At 44.3% G+C, this 26,287-nt stretch overlaps 1 protein-coding gene across 3 annotated transcripts in view; it reads right to left on the bottom strand.

Annotated features, from left to right (window-relative positions):
- Nucleotides 1-26,287, bottom strand: part of LOC147887912 (RING/FYVE/PHD zinc finger superfamily protein) — a 58,440-nt gene that overhangs the window by 18,579 nt on the left and 13,574 nt on the right. For all 3 annotated transcript variants that reach the window (XM_087393410.1, XM_087393411.1, XM_087393412.1), the window contains one exon: nucleotides 20,651-20,753. In XM_087393410.1, the coding sequence (XP_087249536.1) occupies nucleotides 20,651-20,753 (103 nt within the window). The remainder of the gene's footprint in view (nucleotides 1-20,650; nucleotides 20,754-26,287) is intronic.

Here is a 26,287-nt window from a genome sequence, read left to right as displayed (position 1 = left end):
AGAATTCTTGAAAGAGTACCATCCTAACCAATCAACATTTAAGAATGACAAAATTGGTAGGCAAAGGGAAAGATAGGAGCTAATGCAGCTCTATGGAAACAACTTTTGTACATTTGGGTACATTGTTTAGACATCATTTACCATCTACTAGATGCTTTGGATTTAAACTATCTTAGTCCAAGTGTGGAGAGGCATTTTGTTATTAAAGGTGTCAATCATTCAAGCAGTCCAAGGAGGTCTTGCACACAAAATTCAGAGGGCAATGGTTGCATGGTTTTAGCTTTAGAGCTAATTCATTGAATATCACAAGATCATACATGACCGCTCATAAACAAAAAATATGCCAAAGATTCCATATGCCATATTCTTTTCTATAGAGATTACAATCATTTGTTTCCAACAAAACCAAAGTTGGATATTGTACTATATTCACCCATAAATATGTTACTTTCCTCTAAAAGGGACATGCATTCTTTACTCAATCAAGGTCAATATAGCTAATAGCAATCCATACGGCAAAAGGTAAGACTACACTAAGAAAGTTACCATCCTAGTGGACCTCCTCAAGTGAATGTGTTCTAGTTGCCTCAACAAAAGCTATTGCCTTTTTATGGAGCCTCACGAGATGAGATAGTACGAGACTGAAACAAGAACTACAAAGTCCCACCTTTGCATAGTAAGGAGCATGCAGCATGTTATAACCATCCCTTATGCGCCAATGCAACCAATAGTGGTAGCTTCTCAGAATAAAGCAATTGGCAATGTGATTAGATGTGCAACATCTCACATAAAACCCACCACATTTGACTTCTCAGATATTTCTTCCCAAACCATCCTCGAATGCTAAGACTCGAAGTTACAATCACCATAGTTATCCCAAACTTCCCTGAATATCTAAAAGGTTTCATGTTACAAAAAGGTATCAAACAGTTTCAAAAAGGGAAGCTTTAATTACATTTAGATGTTTTCTGCTAGCAGAAAAAATAAGGTTCTGTAATTCATAACATTCAAATTACAAAAAATTTGAGTGCTTAACAATCAATCCATTGCAAAAAACAATGTCTCAATTTGTGATCAAAATACATAGTAGCAATGCATTGATTAAAGATGTGAAATGTGACAAATTAAAAACCACCTTAGAAAAGCCATAATATAATAAACTCCAAATAATGATTAAAAATGTATTTCTAAATACAAAATTAAAAAAAATAAAGAGTTTGTAAATAAAATCATGTGTCTTAATGTGACAATACCTTTCTTGTCATCCTATATGTTTGCATACTTCCTCTTTGAAGCCATGCTAAAAGAATAAAAGGTGGAGCCCAAGAAGAACAGGCGTGTTTGTGCAGGTAACCTTTGCAGTTTAATTGTAGGTTTAATTGTAGGCCAAGCAAAGCGCGGAGACATCAAAGCAAGATTGGGCTATGAAAAGAGAAGACTCCATAGGGATTCTCCTAGGTATAGCATGTATGATAATTCTCCCATCGTACTTCGTCTAGAGCCACCATGCAAGAGGCTACCACAAAGGAGGAGTGAGGATCTCATACCACTTGTACTAAGGCCATCACTAGGTCTGGACCCCCATAGGTGGGTTAGACCCAATCGACAAACGGAATCCATTCAGAGTGGTAGTGCAATAATACACAAGTTCGTTCTTAGTTTGGTACCAGTCTCTTTCGGAAAGAGGGCTTGCCCTTTGTAGCGATCACCATGGCCTATAGACGAGTATAAGTGCACCAAGTGAGTTGCATATAGTCAAGGCTAGATGAGTGTAGTACTTAGCTTGATCGACACAACAAGGTGATAGGATGACCCATAAGTTTTCAAAACTACATGACCTAGATCAGCAAGCACACATCTCTAGCGCTTTATGATAAGAAGGGATAGATGAGAAGGGCTATATGCACACTAATCCACAGGACATCTTGGAGACAATTACTTCCATCTGTACCACTATGCAATGAGAGCTAGATGCACACTAATGACAAAGTGAGGGATCAAGGAGGATCAAAGCACCACAAGAGAGACATAGGATAGCAAACACTTAATCTATTGCATTGTGTACGTGAACAATACAAAGACAAGCTTCTTATATAGAGAGAGCCTTTAGAATAGTCAACACATGTGGGATCCTCTCATCCACATTTCTCCTTGTGGATATCCTCGATCCACATCTCCACATCATGTAGTCCACATCCTAGGGTGGCTACTTTAATTCTTTCCTATACCATACCTTAGCCTCTAATTATGTGCTCATGGCACCATATTCCTCAATACCTCCCCTTGGTGCCATGATCCATTGGCTACTGCAAGGTGGTCAGATGTGAGTTACAAGATCAAATCCTCCCCTAGGTGCTTACATGGCTACTCTCAGGTGGTCAGGTTTGATTTACAAACGTGTGGGCTGAAAGTGGCAAGGCTTTTGCTTCTCAATATATGTTGTTCTTGTCATTCTGCTCATGGCTTGATGATGACTCCACGTAGTTGATCTGCTAGTTCTTCAATCTGCAATCTTCTTCCTTGTGTCTTGCAATGGTGACACTTTGGTTTGTTCTTCAGTCTGCAATCACTTTAATAGTGACCCATCCTTCCGCAATGGTAACACTTTGTTGATGTTTTACTGAACAATGCTTGTTCTTCATTATTGTTGTTGCGTGTTGATGTCGACATCGATGTCAATGCCTTCAACTCTCTTTATTTTTCAAGAAGAGAGGATACACATTCCTCAAACTTTGGATCTGGAAGATTCTTCATAGTTGTCAGTACATACTCTGCACGCATGCTTTTAAGGAGAATTGCAAGTGCATCTTTTTCCCCTACTTTTGCATTTATGTCTTCTAGTTGGGTCATAATGCTTTTGGATTTGTTGACAAATTGTGCCATCGATTCATTGAAGCTCATGTGCAAACCATAGAATTCAATCTTAAGATGAATTTCTTGCTTTTTGGCTTTTACACCAAACACTGTGTTCAACTCATCCCATGCATCTTTGGCATGATCCTTGGAGTCTATATGATGAATTATGTTTGGACCCAAGTGCAAACCAATGAGTGATTGTGCTGCTTTATCTTTTTCCTTCCATGCATCATTTTGTGCAGTGGGCATGTCTTCTTTTACAGTCTTCCAAAGCTTTTGATGCATCAAGAGACACCTCATTTGTGTAGACTAGGTATGAAATCCTTTCCCAGTGAACTTCTCAACAATTGGGGTGCGTATTGACATTGCAAAGGTCTTACCAGTAGAAGAAATTTTCAAATCTGATGTGATTTGACAGGTGTGTAGAGCTCGAAAAGACAATCACTTTTTCTTTTTGGAGCGTGTGCAAATTCTTTCTGGAGTGCAAGTTACGGTCGGTCAAAGTTTTTATGAGAAAGAGGTAGCCTTTGATGTTGTGGCACATGCTTTTCATATGCAGCTTACAAATTATGCTTGGCAAGGGGTTACTGTGCTGAGGTGGCCCTATGCCACGTGGCAATCTTATGGCCCAACTAGGTTAACCCAAGGTTACTTTACCATGGTCCAATTGAACCTAACCATAAACTTAACCATGGTTAGTATGGGCTACTTGACCATTGACCAAGGTTGTAGTCTTATCTGTCACGTGTCTTTGCCATTGTCTGCCACATGTCCTAAGGTTTAACCTTAGAGAAGGAAGAAAGAAAATTGAGGCTTCAATGATGACGGCAATGCCAACATTCTGCGAATTCAGGGGTTGCTGGAGTGTCCTTAATGTGGAGCTAATCATTGGCTATGGATTTGGATAGAGCTTGCAGATGATCGATGGAGGGAGCTTTGATCAGCGTAGGAGGCTGCAGCCGATCCGCTCGCTTGTGCAACCTGAGCTGGTTGATGATACTTGGATTGTTGGACCGTGAGCATTGGAGCTAGGGAGCCGGTGAGAAGCGCTGGTTGTAGACTCGACGCAGAGGGTCTTTGGAGCCGTTTTCTGCGTTGGAGTCTGCTGCAAGGTTGGAGCTGCTGAGGTGCTGCTGTCTTGAGCCCGTGAGGCTTAGTGCGTGGAGGTCGACTATTGTACTGCTACTCCGCACCAAATCTGGCTCAAGCCAGAAGATACAAAGAAGCACGTTTGCCCTCCAGAGCAAGCAATGCTCTTGTGCAGCTCCATCGACTTCCTCCCTGGGATGTGCGGAGAGCTTATTCTCTTGGCTTCAGCTCATGGTATATTGTGTCTAGCCTTATTGTCTACAACCATGTAACTCGTGTGCAAAGAGTCTTACTAGTGATGCAGCGCATCACAACAATAGAAGCCGTCGGCATGCACTTCAATAGACTATAGAATTGCTATACTATTCTAGTGACAAGGACAAGCTGGCGGACTGGGATGCATGGAGGTGCAAGGAAGTCACTAAAGGAACCCTATTATTACTGTGGGGTGGAGGTGTTCAAGTCAAGAAGAGGAGCGTGGGAGTACCAATGCGAGTTCCAAACGGATTTGTGTGTGAAGAAAGGTAGGATAGCCTGGTGGGAAGGGTAGTTCCATTGGATAGTGAATCCGAAAGGGAAGCAAGAATTGGAGCTAGTGGCCTATGATGTGGAGGGGAAGAGGTGGGAGAGATGTGAGACAGAAGGGATACAAGCTTTGATACCATGACAAAGTGAGGGATCAAGGAGGATCAAATCTATTCCAATGCGTAGTTGAACAATACAAAGATAGGCTTCTTATATAGAGAGAGCCTTTAGAATAGTCAACACATGTGGGATCCTCTCATCCACATTTCTCCTTGTGGATATCCTCGATCCACATCTCCACATCATGAAGTCCACATCCTAGGGTGGCTACTTTAATTCTTTCATATACCATACCTTAGCCTCTAATTATGTGCTCATGGCACCATATTCCTCAACAACTAATCCACAGGACATCTTGGAGATAGCTACTTCCTTACATAGTCAACCTATTCTAGGCTAAGGAGTCCATGCCCCAAATAGAGGCTGCGCATGAGATCTGAGCCTATGTACCCTCCTTGGTTTCATGTAAAATGATGAGATGATTAAAGGCTCCATTACAAATAGCAAGTTGTGGAGACCCTAAAGTCCCTTCTAATGCAAAAATGTCTGAAGAGTATGGACTTTGGAATGAGCTTTATAGAGACTGGATGTGTTGGGTTCAAAAGGTTACAATTTATGATGCTCTCATTTATGATTCCTAGGTATCAAATTGCAAAGTTTGCAACACAACCCTTACACATGAATTCTTGATTTCATATCATCACCTATTAGATGGGAACCAAGGTTTGAAAATATATCATTAATGAGGCAAGTAGACAAGGGTTAAAATGGAGGCCCTCATCATCTCGTGCATCTTATGGCGGAGGGGGATGAGAGGTGTTGGTATTCACATGCTACTTTTGCACTAGAGGCAAATCCTGATTAGGATCTAGCTAGCCTCATACGCACTAACCTCTAAGCTCAAACTGAGCGTGCTAGCACCGTAGCCTAGTCTCCTTCCTCTCAAAAATGTATCTTGCTACCAATATTTCATAGTTCTTATTTTCATTACATATCGTAGAGATTTAATGGACACCTTTGGTTCCCTACACAAGGATATGCACAACATGTATTGTGGATCTTGGTCTCGTAGGTCTTTTTGATTTTGCAACAATGTTCCTAAATTTTCTTCTTTTTCTTTCTTTCTAGCCTTCTGGGATTTAATTGGCATCCCACTTTGACATGCTTGCGAGGAGATCTTTGATTATGGACAAATGCCCCCCTTTCTCTTCCAAGGGTTGATATGCCTTACTACCGAAGGGGGAACAAAGCCAACATTTGACAATGGAGACCGATCAAATTTTTAGACAACTTATAAGATCTTAGCTAATTATTGAGTATAAAACTACACCCCTTGCTTCTTGACATTATCCATGACACATAATTTTTAAATCCAGGATGGAGTATCCTAGAGAACATCTTAGCTAAGGTATAGAGTCTTCGTATGCATCCCTTTCTCTTGAACATTATCCATTTCGTGCAGGGACGGAGTATCTTTGACACCATATTCACCTTTGGAAGACCATCGAATGGGCTTGATATGAGTCTCAGCCTCTCGCAATCCTCTCCTAGATTTCAAGAAAGCATATACAACATAGATTAGACCCAAGGCTTCTCCACACGATAGATCAAAGGGGTCTCCACAGTCTATGCAAGAAGCTCCATTTGTTGTTCATCGCAAGGCATACAAGGGTCATCGTAGGGCATACATATACTCTTTTCTCTTCCTCTTTCTATGAGAGGCTTCGAGTTCCTATCTCACATTGCAAGAGGTAAGCGTGTAGATTCTGCCTTTCCATCAAGAGGAGCTACTGGACTAAAAGTTTGCTTATGATACAACCCACTTTGTGGAGGGTCAGCTACTAGCTTGGAGAGCGTGTGAGTCCTTTTGAAGCGGTATTGGTTGACCTCACGTGTTAGGATCAACTTGCACAAGTTATTGGGCTTCTTTGCTAATCTAAGGGCTTTCTCACCCTGGTGAGACCTAGTCTTTTGACAATCCCCAGTTGGGATCAACATATCTAGTAAGCAACTAGTGGCTACACCCTAGAGAGCACTCTTCGTAAGTTGTGTTAGAGCTTTGCCAAACTCTTCCTTGTAGGAAAAGCATTCGTGGTTAACCAAGTATTTGTTGGCCACGGCTCATACATTGCATCATGCTAGTGCTCATGCATGGGATACCTTTGATGATCGGTATGTAACTTTCTTTGGGCAAGTCAAAAGGTAGACAAAACATCAGTGTTCCGGCAGCTTGGCAGATGGTTATCTTGTCTCGTTCCATGAGAGGATTAGCCATCATTGATCCAAAGATGCAAAGTTGATCTTGCTTGTTGTACGAGGCCTCACCCTCGGCATGGCGCAATGAGAACTACTTTTGCAGCAAGGTCTACTTTGGAACACTTTGAAGATCGAGATGGATTTTCACAAAATCCCCTCATTAGGAAGGGCTCCCCAAGGTGAAAGCTATAAAGGAGTGGCTTGTTCCCACGAATGTACATGAGATAATAACTTTTCTTGCTTTATGTAGCTATTATAGAAGGTTCACCTTGAACTTCTCCAAGATTGCATCATCACTTATAGACCTTCTTATGTAGCGATCTATGTATCATTGGGATGATAGTCATTCAAGTATCTTTGAGAATTTAAAGGCTACTCCAATGTCTATGGATGAGGATCTCGCGACGGAGGAAGCAGATGAAGGTGAAAGGGTTGCTATAGTAGAAGAGGGAGCTACAGCAATAGGAGGGGGGGGGATGAACGGTTAGAGGGAGGGGGAGGGGTGGGCTAAGGGGTAAGGACTGGTGGGGGAGGAGGACGACCCAAGATGAAGCTACTGCTGAAGCCACTGCAACTCTGGTGTCCCTTTGCTACACCGAGGACTGTGGTCCCTAGGCCTGTCGAGAGAGAGAGGGGGGGGTAGATGGTGCAACTGACACATGAGCCGCGGGGGATCATGTATCTTGCTCTTGGGTCTGTGGATGTGTGCCCTGAGCCCCAGTCACTTGTGGGTTCTCCTGAAGGTCGAAGAAAGTCTCGTCCTCTGGCGTCTGAGGGTGTACAGAGAGGTCGCTCCTGGGCAGCAACCTCACTCTTTCACCGCAACTTCTCCTTGGCCTTCATCCGCCTTCTACGATTCCGCTCACCCTACTTTCTTCGGTTTTTCTTTTTCTTTTCGACTTTGGACCACTTCCCTTTAGATGGCTCCACCCAATGGGTTTGGGACTCATATTGTTGATGTTGCTATTGTTGCCTATAAGCACGCTGAGGTCTCTCTGCCTATAGCGCTCTCTGTTGTCCTGGGTGAGCCCACGGATGTAGAGGGGTCTGTCTCTCACCTATAGGTCAATCTCGTGTCACGTGCCCCATCAGACGACATCAAAGGCACTAGCCTAGTAACCCTGAGATCTCCATCCTTTGGTGCAACGACCCCGTCTAGTTTCTCGAGGTAGATCTCCTTTGGGATAGACTCTAGGCATTGAAGGTGCATGCTGGAGAGGGAGAGAGAGAGGGTAGGCTAGGGAGAGAGATAATAATACTCAAAGAGAGACATTATGAAATGGAAATGAAATAGTAAGAGCAATGAACAAAATCAAAGTACTCACATGTAGACCAAAGAGCTTGTAGGCTTGATACATGATTGATTTGACACTAGACAAGTACAGCTCTTATATAGAGCACACACACATATATGAACACCAATGCATATGGGATAACTCCCAATGTGACATGTGGCATCCATAACCAACATCCTGGAACTCACATGCTAGGCCTGATAAATAGACCTATCAAAGCCAATACATGGCTCCCACAATACATCTCCCTCTTGGCTCTAGGGACTAATTAGGGACATGGAGCCAAACACCATAAATATAAAAGCAATACATCATTTCAGGAAGACTATCCAAGGCAGAGAACCTTATTGATTCAACACACATCATTTATTACATTCATTTTTGGAAAACAACCCAAGGTGGAGTACCCAAAGATCCCTAACCATTATCTACTATTTCAGATAGATCATCCAAAACAATAGATAAAGCTCGTCGGTCAGGTCCAGTAGATGTGGCGTAAAGATTCTCAAACTTGGCTTTGATTTCCGTGGGGTTGAAGCAGTGGGGTCAAATTGATGAAGTAATTTGTTATCCAACCTCATACCGATAGGAGCCAATGCTTTCTCCCTAGAGGATATGACTTCTTCATGAGGACGAGGCTCCATGGTATCAAATCGATCTAAGGTAGTGAAGTGGTGGACTAGTAGCTCCCATAGGTAGAAATCCCATGGGTAGAAGTGGCAGCTGGAGCAGCAAATCGGGGGCACCAATCGAGGCAGTAGACAGCTGCAAATGGTACTTCAATTGAGGCAAAGGGCAGCTGCAAAGGACGCAGTAGATGGGCAGTCTGTACGGGAATTAGCAGCACGTTTAGGTGTGCATAATGACGCCAAATGTCGATGTAGTAGCAGCTCTCTTCAGGTAGGTCGTTTCTTCAAAAACGGCTCCAAATGAGGTCGTTTTTAGGGCGACTAGTAGTAGAAACATCTCCACAATAGTAAGCAACTATTTCCTTTACAAAAACGCCCCCAAAACAGCAAAAACGAGCTGTCTCTTTCCTCTACAAAGACGCCCACTAATGCTCACAAGAATGGTGACCGACTTGCTCTTTGTGGCCAGCAAACCAAGCTCCATAGCTTTCGAAGGTGAGGCTAAGGTAGGAGAAGAGAACAAGATGGGGAGAAAGGAATGGAAGGGAGCTCAATCATGGAGGAGAGGATGGCTTCCATTTGTGGGCTTTCCTCATCCTCTAGATTGAGCATGGAGAAGGGAAAGGTAGGAAAGAAGGCTCTGATACCACATGAAGGTGCATGGTGGAGAGGGGGAGAGAGAGGGTAGGCTAGGGAGAGAGATAATAATACTCAAAGAGAGACATAATGAAATGGAAATGGAATAGCAAGAGCAATGAACAAAATTAAAGTATCAAATGTAGACCAAAGAGCTTGTAGGCTTGATACTTGATTGATTTGACACTAGACAAGTGCAGCTCTTATACAGAACACACACACACACATGAACACCAATGCAGATGGGATAACTCCCAACGTGACATGTGGCATCCATAGGACACACTAGACTGGAACTCACACTAGAATACACCAAGCTGACTCATCTTGACTCCATTTCCTAACATCCATCACTAGTCGGAGTCTGGGGACCCAGTCATCTGCTACAACCGAAGCTACTGTGTCCGGTGAGGACTCTAGCACTGTAAGAAATCCTAGATTTACTATATTTAGAAATGTGCTAAGGAACAGAAAAGAGACTGAGATAGCAGAGAACAAGGAATAAATGTATTGCTTGAATATCTGTAGGGTGGATGTAGTGTGTCATCCATACAATTGGGCCTCTCTTATATAGAGAGTGAAGAGCCACACATGAAAAGGTGTGTACTCCAAAGGGTGTGTGCATGAAGAGGTGTCTACCCCTTGTGAAGGGTGTGACCCTTGATGAGAGGGTACATTACAATAGGAATGTCTCTTCATTAGGATGTCTCTTGTGAAGGGTTGTGCCTCATTAAGAAGTGTCCCGTCGAAAGGGCAAGTGTCCCGTCGAAAGGGCATACCCTTCCACAAGTGTCCATTCATCAAACCATCCATAAGTCTAGAAATAGAGAAAGGAATACGTCACAGATCGTGACATCCCCTCCCACTCAAAAAAAGACCCTGGTGGAGATAATGAACTGATGTAGAAAATATCATGGTAGATTCTGAAAATACTGCTATAAAAGATCAGGGTACTGCTGTAAGTCTTCATCAGACTGCCAAGTAGCGTCGGAGTCGTCTAGATCTCGCCAAAGAACAAGGAATTCCGTGATAAGTCGATGTCGAGTCTCTCGCTGTCGATGGTCCAGAATACGCTCAGGAATAAGGAGAACATAATCGTCTTCGATTTCTGGGACATAATCACCTGCAGGAGGAACTGCTTCATCGCCTGGAATGTACGTCTTTAGCCAAGAAATATGAAATGTTGGATGGATTTTACCCCATGATGGTGGTAATTCCAATTTATAACTTAAAGGTGAATTTTTCTTGACGATCCGGAAAGGTCCATAGTATCTTGGTCGCAACTTAGGAAACACAAACTTAACCGTCTTATAGCGATGTGGGGCTACAAATAATAGCACCATGTCACCAGTGGTAAACTCCAGGTGACGTCTATGTTTGTTGGCAGACCGTTGATACCGCTCTTGCGCTTTTCGCATATGATTCCTGACTTGTAGTAGAATGTCTTGCATTTCTTGAACCAGCTGATCAGCTAGGGCCACTCGATGTTGAAGTACAAAATTTGTTGGTACAATCGGAGTGTGTCCATAAGCTGCTTGGAATGGAGTCATGCTGATGACACTATGGAAAGAGTTATTATAAGCAAACTCAAGGAGTGGTAGATACTCTTCCCAGGCTGCGAGGCGTGACTGAACATAATGTCGAAGCATTTCTTCCAGAACTTGGTTGACTCTTTCAGTCTAGCCATCTGATTCTGGGTGGTAAGCTGAACTGAACAGTAGAGTAGTACCCAAAGATTCGAACAGTGAAATCCAAAAGTGACTGGTAAACTTAGGATCTCTGTCGGATATGATATTCTTCGGCAATCCATGGTGTCGGATTCGAACAGTGAAATCCAAAAGTGACTGGTAAACTTAGGATCTCTGTCGGATATGATATTCTTGGGCAATCCATGGTGTCGGAAGATATGTTGTATGAAAAGTTTGGCTATGTCCGGAGCCTATGCACTGCTTTTGCAAGCAACAAAGTGTGCCATTTTGGACAAGCGATCAACAATTACCATAATCTGAGTGTTACCTCGGGAAGATCGTGGTAGTGTTGTAATGAAATCCATGGAAATACTTTCCCACCTTTCAGTTGGAACTGGAAGAGGCTGAAGAAGTCCTGTTGGAAGTCGTCGACTTGCTTTCATTTGTTGACAAGATAAGCAAGATGTAACCATTTTGATGACGTCGCTTTTCATCTGATGCCAGTAGTATGTTGCACTAAGTAACCGATAAGTCTTATTGATGCCTGGATGGGCAGCATAAGGAACTACATGATGCTCTTTTAACAAAAGACGTTGAACATCCTTGTCATGTGGTACACGGACGCGATCTTGATAATACAGAAGGTCGTCCGTATAAGAATAGGATGAGAAAATCTTTTGTTCGGAAGTCGAAGGTTGATCTTTGGAAAGAACCTGTACTGCTGTGCCGAAGTCTTTATCATTGAAATACTTTCCTTTGAATGAATTCGGAACATCCACACATAATGTAGAGATTACCATGGCTGATGCGAGAGGTAACCTGCTGAGAGCATCTGCAACTACATTGCGTAGTCCTGGTATATACTCAATGGTCATGTGAAAGTTCGCCAGAAACTCAACCCAGCGTGCTTGTCGAGCGTTCATGACTGGCTGAGTAAAGATGTACTTTAAAGAGTGATGGTCTGTCTTGACCACGGAGTCGGCACCCATGAGATAATGTTTCCAAGAGAGCGATAAGCATGTACAACAGCAAGAAACTCCTTATCATAGACCGGATATCGGGTTTGGATATCAGAATGTTTATGGCTGTCAAAAGCAATAACTCTGCCTTCTTGCATCAAGACTGCTCCTGTAGCGATGTCGGAAGCGTCGGTCATGACCTCAAATGGAAGGTTGGGGTCAGCAATAGCCATAACTGGTGTGGTAGTGAGTGCTTTCTTGAGTTGTTGGAAACTATACTCTGTTTCAGGAAGCCACTGAAAAATTGCTGTGCTCTTCAATAATTCGGACATAGGAGCTGCGATTTCGAAAAACTGATAGACCTTTGTATGGTAAAAGTTTGCCAATCCGAGAAAAGAGCGGACATCATGAACATTCTTAGGAGTAGGCCAGTTTCGGATTACCTCGACCTTCTTAGGATCCACAGAGATACCTTGAGCTGAAATAACATGTCCCAAATATTCAAGTTGGGTCTTGAAGAACTCACTCTTCTCAATGTTGATGTAGAGAGAATTTGTGCGCAGAACTTCAAAAACTTGGTGAAGATGTTGTTTGTGCTCAAGTAGGGATCTGCTGAAAACAAGAATGTCATCGAGGTAAACGATGACGAACTTATCGAGGAAAGGCCTGAAGATGTCGTTCATTAATGTCATGAATGTGGCCGGGGCATTGTTTCACCCAAAAGGCATGACCAAACATTCATAGTGTCCATACTTTGTTCGAAAAGCTGTCTTGTACTCATCGCCTTCTCGTATGCGTATTTGATGATAACTTGAACGAAGATCAATCTTGGAGAATTGTGTTGCATGTAGAAGTTGATCGAAGAGGTCATCAATGCGAGGCAATGGATACTTGTTTTTGATAGTGAGCTTGTTGAGGGCTCGATAGTCGATGCAGAGGCGCATTGACTTATTCTTTTTTTCCACAAGTAGTACAGGAGATCCGAAAGGGCTGCGACTGGGCCAAATGTGACCTTTGTCGAGTAGTTCGGTGACCTGTCTTTGGATTTCTTCATTTTGAGTGGAAGAAACCCGATAAGGAGGTTTCGACGGTGGATTACTGCCGGGAATAAGTTCGATTGGGTGATCCACTGGTCGTCGAGGTGGTAACTGCTTTGGCAATTCCTGTGGAAAAATATCCAGGTAAGGCTGGAAAAAAGGTTGGTTGAGGTACTCAGGAGGATCCTTTGTTGGTGTCTCCTCTACTGCCGTAACCAACAAAAGTGAAGTCTTTACTTGACGTTTACGAATCCACTTCTTTACTTGTAGGGCAGAGGCAACTCGGGTTGAAGGAGAGTCCCTAGAACCAGTTAGCTCAATAAGTTTTCCCTAGTGGACAAACTGGATAGTATGGCTGCGAAAACTGATTGATGGATCATATTCGTAGAGCCACTGTTGTCCAAGTATGACATCGTACCGAGAAAGAGGCATAATGTCGAAGTTCAACTTGTCCGTATAATGTTGGATGCGAAAAGACAAGTTTTTGATCCTGGTGTTGCACAAGAAAGTTGTTCCATTTGCGAGTTCAATCTGATAGTCCATGAGGCTAGGACTGGTGGTCAACTGAAGTTTATCGACCACAAAACTGGCTAGGAAATTATGAGAACAGCCACTGTCGATGAGGATGGTGACCGTTGTTCCACGAATCGATCCTTGAACACAAAGTACTTGAGTGGAGCCTTCTTCTATGCAATAACTTGGCAGATTAAAGTATTGCCAGGTGGAGTCTTTCCAATCTGCTTTTTTAAGATTCTTTTTAACAAATTACAGCAAATGAAAGAATCCACATTAAAGCATGGAAACCCCTGGTAATTCACCCGGCCTTTCAAGGACACCTCAGGCATCTGCTACTACACAATATCGTGTTCAAATTGCACAGCCAGCCCATTTTGGAGCCTTTGCATCTTGGGTCTTCTGTGTCACGTGCCCTCCTAGTGATTTGGACCACATCCTCTACCTTCTGCGTGAGGCACCTCAGTTACATTATTTCCTCAGCACAGTACAGGTTGTGTTCCACGAGACACGAAGATATCCGGAACACGATATTCCTCAGGAGTTTGCTGTTCATTTTTGGAGAGAATTTTACCCTTCACCTTCGGCATCTCCAGGGTACTTTCCACCTCCTTCAGCTCCCAGATATCCTCCTCTACAGGTTGTACCTTCTCCAAGTCAGTATTTACCCTCTGAAGGCACTCCCTCTCCTGGATATCCTCCACTTCCGACAGCAGCTCCTTATCCCTTTTCAGATCCGTGGACTCTGCTACCTACCCCTGTCCTATCACGAGCAGTAACACCATTTTCAGAATCTCCAGTGTTACCTCCGACAGGACCTCCCTTACCAGATTTCCACGGGTGGTTCCATCCTGCTTCGCCTGCCCCCTCCAACATGAGCAACCTCAGGGAGCAGCCCGAATCCTCTTCCAGGAATGGTACAAACTAGAGCGCAAGTTCGCGCTTTTCTCACAGGGATCTCCGACATGTCGCACCGCTCGCGTGAAGCCTCTCCAGAGATTAAAGAATCAAGTCCCAAAAAGACCCCTGAAGGCAACGTCCAAGGCGAATCCCTATTGCAACTTCAAATATCTCAGCTTCAGGACAACATCTCCGACTTGGTTCAAAAAGTTCAACAACTTCAAGATTCTCGAAGTCCTGCACATACAGAGGCACATACAGAGGATGACGTGACGCAACCAGACGACGATGCGGACTCTTTCCCACCAGAGGTAGAAAACACTGAACTACGTGCCCTCTACCGATTACTTCAAGCTTCCAAAACTAAAAGACTTGACGTCAAACTTTCGGAAGCCTACACTGGTCAACGCAATCGCCGAACAGTTGACCAATGGCTCGCTAAAATGCGCATGTATTTTGACACTGTTGACCTCACGGAAGGCAAAAAGATCGCCTTGGCAGCCTCCCTCCTGAAGGGTACAGCATTTCTATGGTGGCAAAGACGCTTAAAGGACGGAAAAAGTGTGTTAACATGGGAACGTTTTGAACACGTGCTCCGTAAGCAGTTTGTACTTGCCAATGCGAACTTCCAAGCACGTTCAAAACTCCGACAGTTGGAGCAAACGGGTTCCCTGTCTTCCTATATCTCTCAGTTCACCACATTGGTGCTGGAGATTGATGGTTTAACTGAGGATGATCGCCTTCATGCTTTCATCTCAGGCCTAAATCCCTCGTTACGCATTGATATTCTTAAAGCAAACATCACCACCACAGATGGCGCTATTGCTTACGCAGAACGCATTACAGATTTCCTAAACACAGGGAAGCAGAGTGCTAATCGCACACAGAACTCTCCTATGGCCAAAGGTGCTCGCCCTCAAGATAACACCAGGTTTCGAAAAAACTTCGGTAATCAAGGTCAGCGACAGTCTCAAGATCCCCAGAAGCCTCAGAAATCATTTGCTGGATTCCAACAGAAGCACTCCCCCAAGGATCGTGTTTCTTCTTCTTCACAAAGTCATTACCGACATCCCCAACATAAAGGTGTGGCCACTGACAAGAAGAACAACTCCAGCACAAAAGGACTTTGTACCATCTGTACAGGCGACCATAGATGGTTCGATTGTCCCAAGCGACCAAAGCAAAATTCCAATATGGAACCTAGCACTTCCCAAAAAGAAGATGCTACCTCAGCACAAGACAAGAAAGGCAAAGCTGTTCGAATGGCGAATACCATCCACCTGAGCCTTGCCAACAATCCCGAACCATCGCGCGAAAAGCTGCAACTGGTGCTGATTTTGCAGGGCCCAATAAATGGCGAAACAAGGGCTGCGGGCTGTCAATGGCGGGGCGCGGAGCATTGCCCAGGCTAGACTGCGCAGGAAAGGAAAGGGCTGGCGAGGCCAAACGGAAAGTGAAGGCCTGGTCAAGGACTGCGCAGGAGGGGGGGGGGGGGGCTGGCTTGCGCAGGCTGTACGGCAGGCTGTACGCAGGCTGTACGGCGAGGGCAAGGGCTGATGCAGGCTTCCGGCTGGTCCGTACGGTGCAGACTGTACGGCCGTATGACGAGGGCATGCGCAGGGGGGCAAGGGCTGACGCAGGCTACCCTGGTCCGTACGGTGCAGGCTGTACGGCCGTATGGCGAGGGCATGTGCAGGGCTGTACGGTCAGGACTGCGCAGGCTGTACGGCGAGGATGATGGCGGGCTGTACGGGCTGGCGCAGATGGTACGGAAATCCGTACGTACAGTTTTTTTGTTGAAGAAGAGGCTACGACTTTTCGTTGGGGCTGCCTAATGGGTTAGTTGCCCCAAAAATTAAATGGGGGGTTTAGTTAACCCTAGGTAGCTAGGGTAAACCTAGGGGTAGGGGATGGGTTTATTTTTTTCCCTTTTTTACCCCTCTAGGGACCCTTTTGTAGGTACTTGGGGCCTAGGAGGTGTGCCTATTCGAAGGGGTGTGACCCTTGGAATAGGTGCACTTGTTCATGAGGGGATATGTCCCTATTGTTAAAAAGGGTGTGACCCTGCATGAATAGGTATGTCCTTTTGTCCACGATGGGGTATGTCCCATGAGTGAGGAGTCGAGACTCATCACCAAAAGGTGTGTCCCATGGTGGAAAAGGTGCGTCCCTTGGTTTTGGGACAGCCCAAGCACCTGAAAAGACACGATTTTGGTCGTGTCCATTCACATCAACTTGTGATGTGAGGGAGATGGAGAGGCCAGGATGACTTTAGGCCAGGTAGGCGTTTAAAAATTTACGCTCATCCTCTCCATCTCTTCCATGCACAATGTGCACGGATGTCCTTCTAGCGGCAAAAATGTATCAGATCAGCGCTAGAAGGTGGGGGGCATTTCCTACAGGCAGGAGCGAATTTTGCTCTGATACCACTGTAAGAAATCCTAGATTTACTATATTTAGAAATGTGCTAAGGAACAAAAAAGAGACTGAGATAGCAAAGAACAAGGAATAAATGTATTGCTTGAATATCTGTAGGGTGGATGTAGTGTGTCATCCATACAATTGGGCCTCTCTTATATAGAGAGTGAGAGCCACACATGAAAAGGTGTGTACTCCAAAGGGTGTGTGCATGAAGAGGTGTCTACCCCTTGTGAAGGGTGTGACCCTTGATGAGAGGGTACATTACAATAGGAATGTCTCTTCATTAGGATGTCTCTTGTGAAGGGTTGTGCCTCATTAAGAAGTGTCCCGTCGAAAGGGCAAGTGTCCCGTCGAAAGGGCATACCCTTCCACAAGTGTCCATTCATCAAACCATCCATAAGTCTAGAAATAGAGAAAGGAATACGTCACAGATCGTGACAAGCACCATGCCATAAGCTCGATCTATGGACGGGAGGATAGCTCTATGCTCTCTCAGGAGCCCTGGAAAGCAGTGCGTTACCAAAAAGCAAGGTACACGGTGCGTTGTGTCCATGCCCTCCACCGTGAATCCATGGTACAAAGGAAAAAGGTATACCAAGTGCAAGCCGAGGAAGATCGGGCTCTGCTCTACAAGGGTCACGGTAGCCTCCAGTGAGCATAGTTGAAGCAGAAAGACTCACCTACCATAGATGGTGACGTCTTGCTTCCAGTGCTAAGCTCGCCTGGATCCAATCACGCACCTGTCGCCTCGTAGGAGTAAGGCCCTTGATCCTGCCTACCCCTACTTTATCCTGTAGTGATTGAATTGCTTGTTCCAAGTGCAAGCGGAGGAAGATTGGGCTCTGCTCTATAAGGGTCACGGTAGTCTCCAGTGAGCGTAGCTGAAGCAAAAAGACTCACCTACCATAGATGGTGACGTCTCGCTTCCAGTACTAAGCTCGCTTGGATCCAATCACGCACCTGTCGCCTCGTAGGAGTAAGTCCCATGATCCTGCCTACCCCTGTTTATCATGTAGTGATTGAATTGCTTGTTCCTAACATCCATCACTAGTCGGAGTCTGGGGACCCAATCATATGCTACAACCGAAGCTACTATGTCCGGTGAGGACTGTAGTACCATGCCAGAAGCTCGATCTATGGATGGGAGGATGGCTCTATACTCTCTCAGGAGCCCTGGGAAGCAGTGCATCACCAGAAAGCGGGATACTATTAACTAGAAAAGAATTCAATGCATGAGGCTAGACGCTAGGCATGGCGACGCTTGAGGGCCATGGAGGAAAAGAGAACGTGAGGGAAGAAGCGTTAACATAGGTGGGGAAAAAGATTAAGAGGGGTGGGAATGAAGAGGGGAACTATGGCACAAGGGGGAAGGAAGAGGGGGAAGAGGAGCATGTACATGATGGGGAGTGGAATGTAGAGATGGAGACATCAAGGGAAGAGAGTCGTGCTTTATTGGAAAGATGGGAGGGGAAATCAAAGTACTAGATAGGTGGCTTTACAAGAATGAGCGTGTTCCATCAAGGAATAGCCCCCTCCTTTTATAGCCAAGAGAGGGGGTCTCTAACAATAAATGCATCCTCTCACATGCATGGTGTGTGTGGAAGAGTGTCCCATGTGGGCTAGGCGGTTACGCACTCTCAATTATGTGCGACAACCCTTTGCCTCATTTTTCCACATGCATCAACCCCCAGTCTAAGATACTCCCTTGGTCTCTTCCCAATTTTATAATACGTTCAAACATCTAGGAGGACAAGCGGAGGGTTGGCACAAGGAATCTTGCCACCTCATCCTACTTTCCCATTATTTAACTTGCATTCTTGGACTTTCTACACCCCCCCCCCCCACATGGGCCTATCCTACATGGAGGGAATAATCCAATATAATATCCATCTCCACCTATTTTATATTACTTCTCCCATGGTCCTTGGGCCATATCTCACTAAATGCAGGTGTGGGACCGCCTAGGTGGAGGGGTGGTGCATGGGGGACCCATGCCACCTTATCATTTTATATTATTACTACCATGGATTATATACAACACACCTTATGGGTCCTCTTACATGGAAGGGTGACACATGGTCATGCCCTGCCACCTCAATCCTGGGCCTTATGCACACCATATTTTATTATACTATTGCCACACATACAAGCACATACACATACTTATGCCTTTTACTTTGGTCAAATTTATTCATAATAGTACACGGTGCGTTGTGTCCATGTCCTCCATCATGAATCCATGGTACAAAGGAAAAAGGTATACCAAGTGCAAGCCGAGGAAGATCGGGCTCTGCTCTACAAGGGTCACGATAGTCTCCAATGAGCATAGCTGAAGCAGAAAGACTCACCTACCATAGATGATGATGTCCTGCTTCCAGTGCTAAGCTCACCTAGATCCAATCACGCACCTGTCGCCTCGTAGGAGTAAGGCCCTTGATCTTGCCTACCCCTGTTTATCCTATAGTGATTGAATTGCTTGTTCACCTTTTGCTTATCTTCCGGAGAGAGAGGGACCTTGATGGTAGTGGGATTCGAGGGTGCTACCATCAGAGCCCCTCTGGTTAGACCGAGGTCACCACCAAGAAACCTCCAAGCCAAGATAACGCAAGAATCACCCCTGCTACATGGAAAGGTACGAAGGGGAAAGAAGAAGAAAGAGCGGAGGTAAGGGAAGAGAAGTGGCCAGCCACCACCACATTAAGGAGTTGACGAACTTGAAGAACCACTAGGAGGGCACCTTGAAGCACTGAGAATGGAATTAAGCCTATCCCTCTGCGAGGAGCCGCCTCCCACAAAAGGGCTGTGCACCACATTGTGGAGCCCCTGCCACTGCGCATTGGTGAAGGGGGCAGGGCAGCCAGCCACGGGACAAGGTGTCCTTGGCACCTAGCCCCAGCCGTGTGGGCTGCAAAAGCGGGCAGGGCGGGTCGGGAAGAGGAGGGGTGGGTGGAGGTGGTGGAGAATGAGGGGGAGCTGAGGCCGGGGGGAGCTGAGGCCGGGGGAGGGGGGGGAGGGGGAAGGGGGCATCCGTGGCAGCTAGTTTAAACCAGGTCGATATCAGCATAAAACTCTCCAAAAAGTAGTCGCCCACTCTGAAAACAGTAGCAGAATCTCTCCAGAAGTAGCACCAAGGCAAGTGGACCCTATAGGAGGTGGCTGCCAGCAAAAATGAGTGGTTTTTGCAACAGTTTTCACGACAAAAAGAGAGATTCATTGTGATGAGATCGATCATGAGGCTTGGGCAAGCCTGACGAGGTGCTGAGAGGCAAGGAACAGCCTGCACTGATATCAAATGTAGGAAAACGGAGCGAGAGTTTGAGAGAACATGAAGAGGTAGCAAGCTCTGTTGAGAATTCCGCCACACACAATGAGAGATATACTAGGGTAGTCATAGAGACACAGACAGGCCCCAACTAGTGTCAACACGCATGTGGTGACCAACTCAACCACTAGCTGCTGTTAGGGGCAAAAAACTAGACCCTAACCCTTATTACATTGGCCACTGCCTTAGAGATTAATATTTCTAATAACAAACCTTCAAAGCATTCATAATCCCTTCATGAAATTTTAATAAGATAAACCATTGCCTCCCTCACAAGAGTTAAACAAGAAGCAAGTGGCATCCACAGAAGTACAGTTTCTTGAGCTTGATAGGTCTATTATTATTTTGCAATAAAAAATTTATAAATATCAAAACTAAGCAATTATTGTCTTCCTTTGAATTTTCAAACAATCAATATAATCTCTTGTTTTAGACTTGTTTATCACAATTAATTGAGGATTTACCTGCCAAGGTATAAAATCCAACAGGGTGATGTTCGTATCCAAACATTTCTTTCAGCTCCTCTCCATATAAGGTATATACCAGTAGGCCCAAAGATGCTACAACCTGTAAAAATAATTAGGCAAGTTTCAGCAGTACTTTGACACTATGTAAAAATAGTAATTAATGTGGACCTTATCAGAATGGCATCTAAGCGGAGCTTGTCAAAAATCATGTTTGTTCTTTCATGTGTGACATTACTTCATGAGTCACAACTCATGTTTATAGAAGAAAGGAAGAGATTTTTCATCACAAGGAATTCTAGAAACTTTTTTGCACAGTTGTTTAAGATTGAATCACTCACAATCAGAACCTCAATTATCTAAATTACAGAAACTCTGCTAAAACAGGCTCTCACCTCACTTCTTGCCTGAAATTGATTCATGTTACTTGAGGTGCAAACACGTGGAGCTTAATACAAACAACAGTGCCGACAACCTGAATTGTCTTCCTGACCAATAGATCCACTTTTAAATTACTATGTAGATCACATAGTTCTGCCCAACTCGTAAGATCTCCTCATAATTTGGCCTCACAACACAAAATAGCCAGCCGACAGTAGACAAGACTTTGACAGATCTTGTCGTAAACATCTCAATGAGTCAAAAAAAGAGAAGTTAAAATGCAATGTGGCTTCTTGATATTGATGAAGCAGGAGTTAGGGTAGGCATAGTTCTTGCAGATATTATCGTTAAATATCATCATATCAAACATTCTCCGTTTAAAAGACCACAGGCAGTTACTAATACAATAAGCAAGTTCACAGTTCCCACATTTCCAAGTCTCAAAGAGGATTTGTTTCTGTATATGTTCAGTGAGCAACTGCTCTTGGGAAAAAATCGATATAGAGCTCTCGACCTCCCCTCTAGAGTCCCCTTTGCTGCTCATCCTGTTGAGCCTCTCTGCTACCTCTTCTCCCTGCCCTTCCCCTCCCCTCCCTTGTGCCCCCTCAGCCTGGAACTTCCTGCCCTGATGTCATCCTTGGTGAAAACCTGGCTTTAAAAATAGAAAAGCTTGAAAATTCGAGAAAGAAAAAAACCATTCTTAAATTACCTTAGTCCTAATGCATAGGAAAAAATACCATTACAGAAATTTAAAATGCTTGTAAGATATTGTTGGAAGCTTAAAGAATAGTAATCATAAATGCTTTATGTAGGGGCCAATATGGGGGGCCCTCACTTTTACTCATTCTTATTTACTTTTATCCAGACAACAGTCACCCCACTCTTCCATATTTAGGGAGACTCTGGAGTCTGAACTTTCCCAGAGTCCAACTTCCATTCAAAAAATTTGCACAGTTTTGTAGCTTTCTTTGGTACTTTATACTTTATCAAGAATTTTATCCTCTACCTGAAAGTCTTTCCTATGCATAACATACTCATGTTGGAAAGACCACATCATTTTTAACATAAAATTACTGAAAGTGATGTTTGAGGAATGCTTTGTAGAATATGTACAAATTGAAAAATTCAAGCACCTAAGGCATCCCACAAACTGCTGAGCAAGACTTATTAACAGCTCAGAAGTCATTTGTCATATGAAACCATTTCCATATGGGCATTCTTCAAAAGAATCTAGATTCTGCACTACCATCTATCCATCTCTTAACCCGGTCTCGTAGACGTGTATGCTTGCCTACCTTCCTCAGGAATAGAAGCAGGAGGAATTCTTATCCCGTAAGAGGTTCATACAACTGGAAAGTCTGGGTGGATGCTCTAGCTCACAAGGGTCCACTATACAATGGGTTCCATGTTCCCTAAAAAGAAAATATATTATGGTATGTCTCTAGGTGCACACATGAGTGCAAATTGCCATTTTGTGAACACATCTGTCCTTACTACTTGTTGTACCACACATTGGTGTTGTTTATGAACATCCCTCATCCAAGGTATGGATGGACGGACTCCCGTCTTCATGGGTAAGGACTAAAAAAAATCACTAAAACTAATCCGAGCTTCATGTAAGCAGTATTTGAGGCATTTATTGGCTGCATTAAAAAAGGGATGGGACTATTACCAGCTGCAATGCTGAGTATTTATGATGCAATGACAAGGCATGTATCAGATGCTTTAACGTGTTGAGATAGGTGATGCATAGGCATATGACCTTGTGAGGTGGAGAGATAAGTGGAACAAGGGCTAGCACTAGAGAGGTTGAAACCCTATCTCTGTTTGATCATGGATGTTAGAAATATTCATATTTCCTAAGTCAGCGGCCAATCTTATGTAATAAGGGACTAGGGGCACTTTCCCCTTTCTTAAGGTTTTTAATCCTAACCTTAGTTAGAGGTAGAGTTTGTGGGTGAGTTAGTCACCTGACATCTTTTGATCCTAGGATTTTCTCTCTATGACTACCCTAGCTTTGTAGTTTATTTTGTGTTGCCGCAATTTCATTCCAGCCTTCATTCTTACGCGTTCTCTTGCTTCCATTTCAGAGCAGGCTGCCACTTGCTCCCACACCACTCCAATGCCACCCCTGCCTCTGTGCTCCGATTCTATCACGAAAAACGTCACTTTTGTTGTGAAGAACTTGGCCAATACAGCTCGTTTTTGCTAGCAGCCACCTCCTACAAGTCCTCTTGCTTGGCCGAAACTTCTGGAGAAGTTTTACTCTTGTTCTAGACTTGGGCGGCCAGTTTTGGGAGGTTTGTTTGCTGATTTCGACCTAGTTTGGACCAGCCACCACCTCCTACTGCAAGTCCAAGGCTGGGCTCCTCTTTTTGAGCAAGCTGGGAGACCTCATTTTGGACCCGTTTTCTACAAAAACCGCCAGTTGTACCTGATTTTGTGGGATTTGTTGCTGACTTTCGATCACAGTAGTCATTCCTAGGCTGGGACCTATTTCTTGAGGCCTGGACACGCTTTTCAAGGTGTAATTCCAAGCTGTTTTGCTGATTTGTGGCTGTACCATCAGTTTGTGGACTATTTTGGGGCTTTCAAAGCCTTGTACTTGCTGTTTTTGACCTGTTTCAAGTCATTTTGTGCAAGGACAGCCCATATATTGCACTCTGATTACATTTTCAGTTCACTCAGTTGGGGACTCGTTTTTTTTACAACAAAGATAAAAATCAGTCATTTATTGCTTGCTAACGCGAGCATACTTGAAGGAAAGCACTTATAGTCCGTGGGAGATCATTTTCAGTTCATCTTGGAGCTCTTTTTGGAGGCATTTTGCAGCCCATTTGCTTAGGTTTTAGTTTGGTGAGCTTTCAGTTTTGTTACTGCTTGCATTGGGAGTTCTTTTCCTGCTCCATTGCTTGCGTTTGTTGGCCCTCATGCCATTGGGGTTGGAACAATCAAGCATTCAGTTGGGTTTATGCCTTATTGAGCCAAGCATTGGCTGGCTTTTGGAGAGAATTCTGAGATTGCAGCACATATCCTAGCAAGGGAATTTTCTAGCACATTTGAGGGGCATCCTCAAGCCTAGCATAGGCTTTGGCAGTGGTATCTGTTTCTTGAGCAGGGTGTTAACAACACATGAACTTTGCTGGGATTCATTTGCATCTTTTTGTTTGCTCAAATGGCACATCAAATCCGAATGATGTCTTTCAATTGCTTGCCCAAGACGATAGGTTGGATGGCACCAACTATCCTCTTTGGAGTCTTCTAATTCGCAATTTGTTTGTTGCCAAGGGTGTCTCCGATTATGTTACAGGTGATGAGGCCTGTCCCCGGTTCTTTAGCACCAGGTAAACCTTCACAGCAGGGGGGGCGGTCGTGGTGGTGCAAATTGTGGGTAACAAGGTTAACAAGCTGCCCCAGTTGGACAAGCACCTGAAGGTATCACTCCTGAGCAAAGGAGTTTGGGATACACGTAATGCTCAAGCCTTGTATTTGATTTCACTGAATATCAAGAGGTTTTTATCCCTCATATCAAGTCCTTCCGGACTGCTAAAGATGCCTGGGATATTTTGGAAAATATGTATCAAGCTCATAATGAGGCGAGAGTCTCATATTTGCGCAGAAAGCTTGATAGCATGCACAGCCAAGAGGCTTGCAAAGAGAAGAAGAAAGAATCTGGTATTGTAGTTTCCAGCTCAGCTCATCATGCAGGTTCCAATGATACTTTTGCTCATTTTTTTGAGCATGATTGGGCCTTGTTTACTTGCACCTACGATGTTTCTTGGGAGTCACGCATTTTCACCCATGAATGAGATGGCTCAGACATGTGTACTTTGATAGCGGTGCTTCCCACCACCTCACATAAATATTTCTTTGATAAGTTATCCAATGCAATGGTTGGCAAGTCATTTCCTCGTGCCAATGATTCTATGTCACGGGTTATTTCAGCTTGATGCCTCTACCATGCACAGTGCACAGTTATGGCATGCCAAGTTTGGGCATGTAAATTATTGGAAGCATTATATTATTGCAGAAGCATAATATGGTTGATGCTTTGCCTTGTTTGAGACTCCTCCAAACAAAATATGTGAGGGCTGTATTTTGGGTAAAATGCATCGTTTTCCCTTTTCCAAGGATGGTGCACTCCGGGCTACACTCAAATTACAGCTCGTCCATATTGATGTTTGTGGACCCATGCGCACACCGCCTCTTGGAGGTCATCTTTATTATGTTAGGTGAAAGGAAAAATACTTCACTTTCGGAGATGGAGTGATGTATGCTAAAAGCAAAAGGGTTGCCATACAAATTTTGGATGGAAGCCATCATGTGCTCGAATCATATTCTGAGCAAGTGTCCCATGAAGGCTCTTAAGGTCATGACACCTTATCAAGCATGGTTTGGTCGTAGCCTGATATGAGCTATTTCCGTACATTTGTTTGTGTAGCATATGCACATGTGCCTCAAGAATTGTGTGGCAAACTTGATGACAAGGCAGAAAAGTGCATCTTTATTGGCTACAACAGTGAAAGCAAGGGGTATAGACTTATAATCATGTGAACAAGAAGTTTATCACTAGTAGGGATGCTATATTTGCTGAAAATGGAGATATGTCCTTTGTTGTTTTTGAAAGAAATCAAGGTCCTTTTAAACCCTCTGACAGGCTGCTACCCATTTCATTTGATGCTGCACCTCATATGCCAGTGGAAACTCAGAATTTGCAGCAAGATACTCCAGTCGGTGATGCCTGAGTTCAGCCTATGGCTGAGCCTATTTCTCAGGAAGAAATTCATGATGCCGTTGCATGTGAAAGTACAACAATGCAGGAAGCAAGATCAGTACCTCGTGGGCTGCTCCGCACTCTTGAGGACAGCAACCTTTTTGCACCACTTCCTAGCCGTACATGGCTTGGCACTAGAGACACTAAGGATGCCCGATTCTGTGAGTCTATGTGGGTCAACAACAATTTGAGGCAGATGAGCCTGACAGTTTTGATGATGCACGAGACAGTGTGCATTGGATGTAGGCAATGCAAGTGGAGATTGACTCGATCAAGAAAAACCACACTTGGGAGTTGATGGACTTGCCTGCTGGTAAGAAGGCAATCGGCACGAAGTGGGTGCACAAGCTCAAAAGAAAACTGGATGGTTCCATAGATAAGTACAAAGCTCATCCGTGGCAAAGGGCTATGCACAACAGAAAGGCATAGATTATGATGGAGACTTTGCCCCCACTTCTCGTATGGCCACCGTTAAATGTGTG

Source organism: Dipteris shenzhenensis, chromosome 22 (assembly GCF_047967505.1).
Source record: "Dipteris shenzhenensis isolate YYH24624 ecotype China chromosome 22, Dip_SZ_1.0, whole genome shotgun sequence".
NCBI lineage: Eukaryota > Viridiplantae > Streptophyta > Polypodiopsida > Gleicheniales > Dipteridaceae > Dipteris > Dipteris shenzhenensis.
Note: the sequence above shows the minus strand (reverse complement) of the source record. Positions and strands in the feature narration are given on the sequence as shown.